Genomic DNA, 9,118 nt, shown 5'->3' with positions numbered 1-9,118 from the left:
ATGCGTTCCGCTGCCCGTCAGGCGTGTGTGTGTCCAGGGAGGTGGTGGGAGACGGCGTGGAGGACTGTCTGGACGGAGCGGACGAGTCCCGTCTCCTGACTACCCAGACCAGCGTCCCTGACAAGTCCCACCAGGAGACCAGCGGTGGGTCTGACACACACACACACCATGTACCCAACACTGACACACACACACCAGGTACCCAACACTGACACACACACACACCAGGTACCCAACACTGACACACACACACACACCAGGTACCCAACACTGACACACACACACACCAGGTACCCAACACTGACACACACACACACACCAGGTACCCAACACTGACACACACACACACACACACACACCAGGTACCCAACACTGACACACACACACACCAGGTACCCAACACTGACACACACACACCAGGTACCCAACACTGACACACACACACACACCAGGTACCCAACACTGACACACACACACACACACACCAGGTACCCAACACTGACAAACACACACACACACCAGGTACCCAACACTGACACACACACACACACCAGGTACCCAACACTGACACACACACACACACCAGGTACCCAACACTGACACACACACACACCAGGTACCCAACACTGACACACACACACACACACACCAGGTACCCAACACTGACACACACACACACCAGGTACCCAACACTGACACACACACACACACACACACACACCAGGTACCCAATACTGACACACACACACACACCAGGTACCCAACACTGACACACACACACACCAGGTACCCAACACTGACACACACACACACCAGGTACCCAACACTGACACACACACACACCAACCAGGTATCCAACACCAGAGATGAGCAAACACACAAACTAACTAAACACACTCAACTTTGTTGCTAACCCTAACCCTAATCATGATGTTTTCTGTATTTCAGTCGTTGAAAAAAAGTTCATCTCTCCCAGGAAGGGTGAGTATTTGGGGCCAGTTGTTCAAAACATTTAATCTGGATCAGAATTATCTGGATTTTTACCAAATCCGGATTCCCAGTGTTGTAAATGAGACTACATATGACAATGTAGGCCAATGTAGTAGGCAAGCCAAGTAAAGAATAGGCTCAATAGCCAGCATGGGGTCAGCATGGGGTCAGCATGGGGTCAGCATGGGGTCAGCATGGGGTCAGCATGGGGTCAGCATGGGGTCAGCATGGGGTCACTTTTTATAGGTCACGTGTTTAGATTTGAAGACACAGAAAAAGGTAAAATAAAACAATCCAAACAGTCAGAGCCATCATCTGACCAACAAACAATTGAAAACAGAATATACATTCTTCACAAATACAAAATGTGTTTCATAATCTGAAAAAGGCAAAATGTCCAATAAATAACTAAATTAAAGAACAATTTCACTTTCAAAGTTAGTCTTTGGTTGTGGAGAGACTTTTGAAACTCTCCTTTTAGAAGGTGGATCTCAAGTCTTTGGTTTGCTGAAATTGGAAAAGAGTGATTTTTTCTTCTGCCAGAAGAATCTGTAATTCTGCTCTCACACATTAATAAGGAGTCAGGTGGCTGAGCGGTTAGGAAATCGGGCTACTAGTAATCAGAAGCTTGCCAGATCGATTCCCCGCTGTGCCAGATGACGTTGTGTCCTTGGTCAAGGCACTTCACCTTACTTGCTTCGGGGGAATGTCTCTGTACTTACTGTAAGTCGCTCTGGATAAGAGCATATGCTAAATGACTAAATGTAAATATATATGAATTACATGATATAAATATAGTTGTATTTGACCAATTTTAAGTTTTATTTTGTTGCTGAAATCCACCCTTGATCCACCCTTCTGCTAGCCTGGTCCTTACCAGACCCTCGTACATTTCATCTGTACAGAGGGTCTGGGATCGCTTCATTGACAAACGTTAACTTCCTTGAAGGCGGGTACTCTGTTGAAGTTTAAAACTATTGGATCTGCCATAACCAATCGCTAGCATTCGCCTTAGCCAACTCCTTCACCACTACCGTAGCTGGAAAATCTAACTTTTCCCGAACCCCGTGGGGAGGAGGGCCACAACATCATGGCCACCAACAAAACTCAGCAAGGAATGTTCTTGCTGCGCTTTAACTTATGGATATTCGGCAACGTTGCCACAACCGCAGAATAGCTTCGTTCGCATCTTTATCCGCCGCCATTACTGAACTACTCAAACTAGTGCACGACATTAACGTCATCGTTCTCAGCCACTCCCTCTGTTTGCTGATTGGACCTACAAAAAATGTGTTTCTGAAAACCGACTTCAAAGCCAAACTCCCAGACCTAGTACAGAAGCAAAATCAAAATTGAGCGGAAGTACAGGCTCTGCCCTGATCAACCACTTTTCGGAGAGTTTAATTTGCTCCCTTCTGGTCGTCGTTTTAGGCTACCTAGGTTAAGAACTGGTCGTGCCAGAGATTCTTTCATTCCTGTGGCTATTAGGAACCTAAATTCACTTGGCCGACATCATGATGTTTTTTAAATTAATTATTTATTTCCTGCCAATGGCCATTACTGTCCCAATAGGACCCTGTCATGGGGTTTGGGGGAAGGTGTGTCTCTATTGTGTGTTCTGTGTTGTGTAATGTTGTTGGCATTTGGCGCTGTTCTGTGTTTGTGTTTCTGACCCCTGCTGCACACTAATTTCCTTTTGAAGGATAAATAAAGTTGAAAGTTGAAGGCTACTCTTCTGCTGGGATCAGACAGATCTTGATTTTTTGGATCAAAAGTATCCCAATCCTACAAAAAGGTTTTTAACAACACATATTGATGGTTTGATCCAGATAAAAACCAAGAGAATCAGAATCCTTTTATTTTATGATTTGATCCAATCCAAAAGCCATAATGGGATCAGATCACTTCTCAACAACCCTGAAGAACTGCGAGTATCTGAAGATGATGATCTGAATACCTGCCACTCATCCTGTGTATGTGTGTGTATGTGTATGTGTATGTGTGTGTGTGTGTGTGTGTGTGTGGGTGTATATCAGAAATCCAGATTGCGATGCAGACCTTGATGCCCCTGCAGTGTGGTCGGCCCAACCTTACCACGGTGACCACGGAGGAGGAGGACCCCAGGACCAGACACAAACGGGTCGTGGGAGGAGTCCCCGCCAAGCCAGTAGGCAACACACACACATACTCACACAAATACACACACACACACATCCTCACTCTCCCTCCCCTGCTGTGTTGCAGACCCAGATCCAGTGGCAGGTGGCCATCCAGGACAACGGCAAGATCGACTGTGGAGGAGCATACCTGGGAGGGTGCTGGGTCCTCACTGCTGCTCACTGTGTCAGGTGTGTGTGTACCTGGAGGGGTGCTGGGTCCTCACTGCTGCTCACTGTGTCAGGTGTGTGTGTGTACCTGGAGGGGGGCTGTGTTCTCATTATGTCTGTGTGTCTGTACTCAGGCCTAGACCCAATCACTTCATGGTGAAGTTCTCTGTGTGGAAGAAGAGATCCCCCCAGGGAACCACAGACATCGTCCCTGTCAAGGAGATCCACATCCACTACAAGTAATGACCCTTAACCCCTGACCCTTAACTGCTGACCCTAACCCCTGACCCTTAACCCCTGACCCTTAACCCCTGACCCTTAACCCCGACCCTCAACCCCTGACCCTCAACCCCCGACCCATAACCCCCGACCCTTAACCCCCGACCTTCAACCCCCGACCCTTAACCCCCTGATCCTTAACCCCTGACCCTTAACCCCTGACCCTTAACCCCTGACCCTAACCCCTGACCCTTAAACCCTGACCCTTAAACCCTGACCCTAACCCTTGACCGTTAACCCCTGACCCTTAACCCCTGACCCTAACCCTTGACCCTTAACCCCTGACCCTAACCCTTGACCCTTAACCCCTGACCCTTAACCCTTGACCCTTAACCCTTGACCCTCAGACTGTAATCTAACATTATCCCGGACCTGGTACATTTCTATGGTCCTACTGCCTGTGTCTGTATGTGCCTGTGTGTGTATGTACATGTGTGTGTACGCGTGTTTGTAGGTTTGACTCTGGGACCTATGAGAACGACATAGCGCTGATCGAGCTGAAGAAGCTTCCGTTTGAGGAGAGGTGTCTGGAGGAGAACCCCGCGGTGAGCGCTGTGTGTGTCCCCTGGAGTCAGCAGCTGTTCCAGCCAAACCACACCTGCAGCATCTCTGGCTGGGGCCGCGACAAAGGTGCCTGTCTGTCTGTCTGTCTGTCTGTCAATGTACCTGTCTGTCTGTCTGTCTGTCAATGTACCTGTCTGTCTGTCTGTCTGTCTGTCAATGTACCTGTCTGTCTGTCTGTCTGTCTGTCAATGTACCTGTCTGTCTGTCTGTCTGTCTGTCAATGTACCTGTCTGTCTGTCTGTCTGTCTGTCTATGTACCTGTCTGTCTGTCTGTCTGTCTGTCAATGTACCTGTCTGTCTGTCTGTCTGTCTGTCTGTCAATGTACCTGTCTGTCTATGTACCTGTCTGTCTATGTACCTGTCTGTCTGTCTGTCTGTCTGTCTATGTACCTGTCTGTCTGTCTGTCTGTCTGTCAATGTACCTGTCTGTCTGTCTGTCTGTCTGTCTATGTACCTGTCTGTCTGTCTGTCTGTCTGTCAATGTACCTGTCTGTCTGTCTGTCTGTCTATGTACCTGTCTGTCTGTCTGTCTGTCTGTCTATGTACCTGTCTGTCTGTCTGTCTGTCTGTCAATGTACCTGTCTGTCTGTCTGTCTGTCTGTCTGTCTATGTACCTGTCTGTCTGTCTGTCTGTCAATGTACCTGTCTGTCTGTCTGTCTGTCTGTCTATGTACCTGTCTGTCTGTCTGTCTGTCAATGTACCTGTCTGTCTGTCTGTCTGTCAATGTACCTGTCTGTCTGTCTGTCTGTCTGTCAATGTACCTGTCTGTCTGTCTGTCTGTCTGTCAATGTACCTGTCTGTCTGTCTGTCTGTCAATGTACCTGTCTGTCTGTCTGTCTATGTACCTGTCTGTCTGTCTGTCTGTCTGTCTGTCTGTCTGTCTGTCAATGTACCTGTCTGTCTGTCTGTCTGTCTGTCTGTCAATGTACCTGTCTGTCTGTCTGTCTGTCTATGTACCTGTCTGTCTGTCTGTCTGTCTGTCAATGTACCTGTCTGTCTGTCTGTCTGTCTGTCTATGTACCTGTCTGTCTGTCTGTCTGTCTGTCTGTCTGTCTGTCTATGTACCTGTCTGTCTGTCTGTCTATGTACCTGTCTGTCTGTCTGTCTGTCTGTCTGTCTATGTACCTGTCTGTCTTCCCCAACTGTGTTTATATTTTCTGTTCTGTGTGTATGTGTGTGTGTGTGTGTGTGTGTGTGTGTAGAGGGAAACTCAGCTAATGAGCTGCTGTGGGCTAATGTGTCCCTGATTCCTGACTGTGGGAAATACTACAAGGGTCGCTTCAAACCTGGGATGATGTGTGCAGGTAGGAGATCTCTACCCCCTCTCTACCCTCCATCTCTCCTCTACCTCTCTCTACCCTCCATCTCTCCTCTACCTCTCTCTACCCCCTCTCTACCCTCCATCTCTCCTCTACCTCTCTCTACCCCCTCTCTACCCTCCATCTCTCCTCTACCTCTCTCTACCCCCTCTCTACCCTCCATCTCTCCTCTACCTCTCTCCACCCTCCATCTCTCCTCTACCTCTCTCTACCCCCTCTCTACCCTCCATCTCTCCTCTACCTCTCTCTACCCCCTCTCTACCCTCCATCTCTCCTCTACCTCTCTCTACCCTCCATCTCTCCTCTACCTCTCTCTACCCCCTCTCTACCCTCCATCTCTCCTCTACCTCTCTCTACCCCCTCTCTACCCTCCATCTCTCCTCTACCTCTCTCTACCCCCTCTCTATCCTCCATCTCTCCTCTACCTCTCTCTACCCCCTCTCTATCCTCCATCTCTCCTCTACCTCTCTCTACCCCCTCTCTATCCTCCATCTCTCCTCTACCTCTCTCTACCCCCTCTCTATCCTCCATCTCTCCTCTACCTCTCTCTACCCTCCATCTCTCCTCTACCTCTCTCTACCCCCTCTCTATCCTCCATCTCTCCTCTACCTCTCTCTACCCCCTCTCTACCCTCCATCTCTCCTCTACCTCTCTCTACATTCTTTCTCTCCATCTCTCCTCTACCTCTCTCTACCCTCCATCTCTCTACCTCTCTCTACCCTCCATCTCTCTACCTCTCTCTACCCTCCATCTCTCTACCTCTCTCTACCTCCTTTCCCTCCATCTCTGACCCCATGGGGAGTCAGATGGCTGAGCGGTTAGGGAATTGGACTAGTAACCAGAAGGTTGCAGGTTCGATTCCTGGCCATGCCATATTATATTGTGTCCTTGGGCAAGGCACTTCACCCTACTTGCCTGGGGGGAATATCCATGTACCTACTCTGTACCCTGTACCTATAAGAGCGTCTGCTAAAATGACTAAATGTGAATATCTCTCTGCTACCTCCTTCTCTCCTCTACCTACTCTCCCTGTCTCCTCCTGAATAACTAAACTGCCCCCCCCCCAGGGGACCTGGACGGGAACGTGGACTCCTGTCAGGGGGACTCGGGGGGCCCCCTGGTGTGTGAGGACCCTCTGGGAGTGTCCTACCTGTGGGGCATCGTCTCCTGGGGGGAGAAGTGTGGAGCAGTCGGCTACCCTGGGGTCTACACAGAGGTAACACTTTCTCCCCCCTCCCCCTCCCCCTCCCCCTCCCCCTCCCCCTCCCCCTCCCTCCCTCCCTCCCTCCCTCCCTCCCTCCCTCCCTCCCTCCCTCCCTCCCTCCCTCCCTCCCCTCCCTCCCTCCCTCCCTCCCTCCCTCCCTCCCTCCCTCCCTCACAGAGGTAACACTCTCCCCCCGTCCCTCTCTCTCCTCTCTGAAGTCTACACACAGGCAGAGATAACAAAAGTACTTGAAAAAAAAAACTTTTTATAGAAACCTTTTTTAGAAACTTTTTTTAGAAACCTTTTTTAGAAACTTTTTTGGAAACTTTTTAGAATTTGTTCTTGAATTTTTTTTTTTGGGGGGGGGGGGGGAATTCTTTGTGAAACCTTTTTTTGAACATTTTTGGGAAACTTTTTTTCACACAACACGACACTAAAAAGTTTTTAAAAAATTCAAACTTTCATAAGGTAAATAGTGAAGTAAAGTACAGTAAGTACTGATACCAGAAAGATCTACTTAAGTACAGTAAGTATTTGTACTTTGTTACTTCCCATCCCTGCACACTCTCTAACACCCACCTCTCCTCTTTGGAGGCTACACACAGGTACAAAAGTAGACATGTTTAAAAAGACTGGTGAAAGTTGAAATACCAACTACAATTTTTCACTCAAGTTAAAGTGAAGTCAGGAAACGTTTTCTGCCTTAAAAATAATATTTTCAATATTTGTTAATCTTTTGAAACATTTTTTTCTCAACTATTTTTCGCAAATGTTTTTTCAACCTTTCAAAACTTTTTTTACAAAATATATTTTTTAACCTTTTGTAAAGTAAAAAGTAGAAAAAAAGTAGAAAAATAAATAGTGAAGTACAGTACTGATACCAGAAAAACCTACTGAAGTTACCTTGTGTTAATCTCGGCACACAGGTAACCCTCTCACCTCCCCTCCTCTCTCTCCTTTCACTCTCTCTCCTCTCACTCCCTCTCTCTCACCCCTCTCTCTCCTCTAACTCTGCTCTCACTCCCTCTCTCTCACCCCTCTCTCTCCTCTCACTCCCTCTCTCTCACCCCTCTCTCTCCTCTAACTCCTCTCTCTCACCCCTCTCTCTCCTCTCACCCCTCCCTCTCTCACCCCTCTTTCTCCTCTAACTCCTCTCTCTCACCCCTCTCTCTCCTCTCACCCCTCCCTCTCACCCCTCTCTCCTCTCCCTCCCTCTCTCACTCCCTCTCCCTCTCTCACCCCTCTCTCTCCTCTCCCTCCCTCTCTCACTCCCTCTCCCTCTCTCCCTCTCCTCTCCCTCCCTCCCTCTCTCACTCCCTCTCCCTCTCTCTCCCTCCCTCTCCTCTCCCTCCCTCTCTCACTCCCTCTCCCTCTCTCTCCCTCCCTCTCCTCTCCCTCCCTCTCTCACTCCCTCTCCCTCTCTCTCCCTCCCTCTCCCCTCCCTCCCTCTCTCACTCCCTCTCCCTCTCTCTCCCTCCCTCTCCTCTCCCTCCCTCTCTCACTCCCTCTCCCTCTCTCACTCCCTCTCCCTCTCTCTCCCTCCTCTCCTCTCCCTCCCTCTCTCACTCCCTCTCCCTCTCTCTCCCTCCCTCTCCTCTCCCTCCCTCCCTCTCTCACTCCCTCTCCCTCTCTCTCCCTCCCTCTCTCTCTCACTCCTTCTCCCTCTCTCTCCCTCCCTCTCCCTCTCCCTCCCTCTCTCACTCCCTCTCCCTCCCTCTCCCCTCCCTCCCTCTCTCACTCCCTCTCCCTCTCTCTCCCTCTCTCACTCCCTCTCCCTCTCTCTCCCTCCCTCTCCTCTCCCTCCCTCTCTCACTCCCTGTCCCTCTCCTCTCCCTCCCTCTCCCCTCCCTCCCTCTCTCTCTCTCTCTCTCCCTCCCTCCCCTCTCCCTCCCCTCTCCCTCCCTCCCTCCCTCCCTCCCTCCCTCCCTCCCTCCCTCCCTCCCTCCCTCCCTCCCTCCCTCCCTCCCTCCCTCCCTCCCTCCCTCCCTCCCTCCCTCCCTCCCTCTCCTCTCCCTCCCTCTCTCACTCCCTCTCCCTCTCTCTCCCTCCCTCTCCTCTCCTCTCCCTCCCTCTCTCACCCCCCTCTCCTCTCCTCTCCTCTCAGGTGGCTCATTACTTTGAGTGGATACGAGACATCACTGGCTGGGATGCCGTCACCAGACACCTCTAGAGGAGGGGGGGGAGCCATGAGGGGGGAGGAGCCACGAGGGGGGAGGAGCCATGAGGGAGCCCTCTAAAGGAGGGGGGAGGAGGGGTGAGAGAGAGACAGTGAGGAACCTCTATGGTCCATGTATGTCTGTAAGACAACATTGTACTTAGAATTTGAATGTATAAACAGTTGCCTTAAAGAATGCAATAAAGAGATGGCTTATGTTGTGTCTCTATTTTGTGTGTGTGGTGAGTGTGGTGTGTGTGTGTGTCTGAATGATGAGAA

General features: G+C 50.1%; 1 protein-coding gene across 2 annotated transcripts in view; it reads left to right on the top strand.

Moving 5' to 3' along the window:
• Positions 1-9,057, top strand: part of cfi (complement factor I) — an 11,574-nt gene extending 2,517 nt beyond the window's left edge. For both annotated transcript variants that reach the window (XM_084691940.1, XM_084691939.1), the window contains exons 7-15: positions 1-144; positions 949-981; positions 3,027-3,157; positions 3,235-3,338; positions 3,452-3,556; positions 4,051-4,226; positions 5,364-5,465; positions 6,548-6,696; positions 8,789-9,057. The exon at positions 1-144 is cut by the window's left edge and continues 12 nt beyond it. In XM_084691940.1, coding sequence (XP_084548066.1) covers positions 1-144; positions 949-981; positions 3,027-3,157; positions 3,235-3,338; positions 3,452-3,556; positions 4,051-4,226; positions 5,364-5,465; positions 6,548-6,696; positions 8,789-8,854 — 1,010 coding nt within the window. In that variant the 3' untranslated portion in view covers positions 8,855-9,057. The remainder of the gene's footprint in view (positions 145-948; positions 982-3,026; positions 3,158-3,234; positions 3,339-3,451; positions 3,557-4,050; positions 4,227-5,363; positions 5,466-6,547; positions 6,697-8,788) is intronic.
• Positions 9,058-9,118: the final 61 nt, after the last annotated feature.

This window comes from Hypomesus nipponensis, chromosome 25, assembly GCF_054491055.1.
Source record: "Hypomesus nipponensis isolate SF chromosome 25, ASM5449105v1, whole genome shotgun sequence".
NCBI classification, from domain to species: Eukaryota; Metazoa; Chordata; class Actinopteri; order Osmeriformes; family Osmeridae; genus Hypomesus; species Hypomesus nipponensis.
The sequence above is the reverse complement of the archived record's forward strand: the minus strand, read 5'-3'. Positions and strand labels throughout refer to the sequence as shown.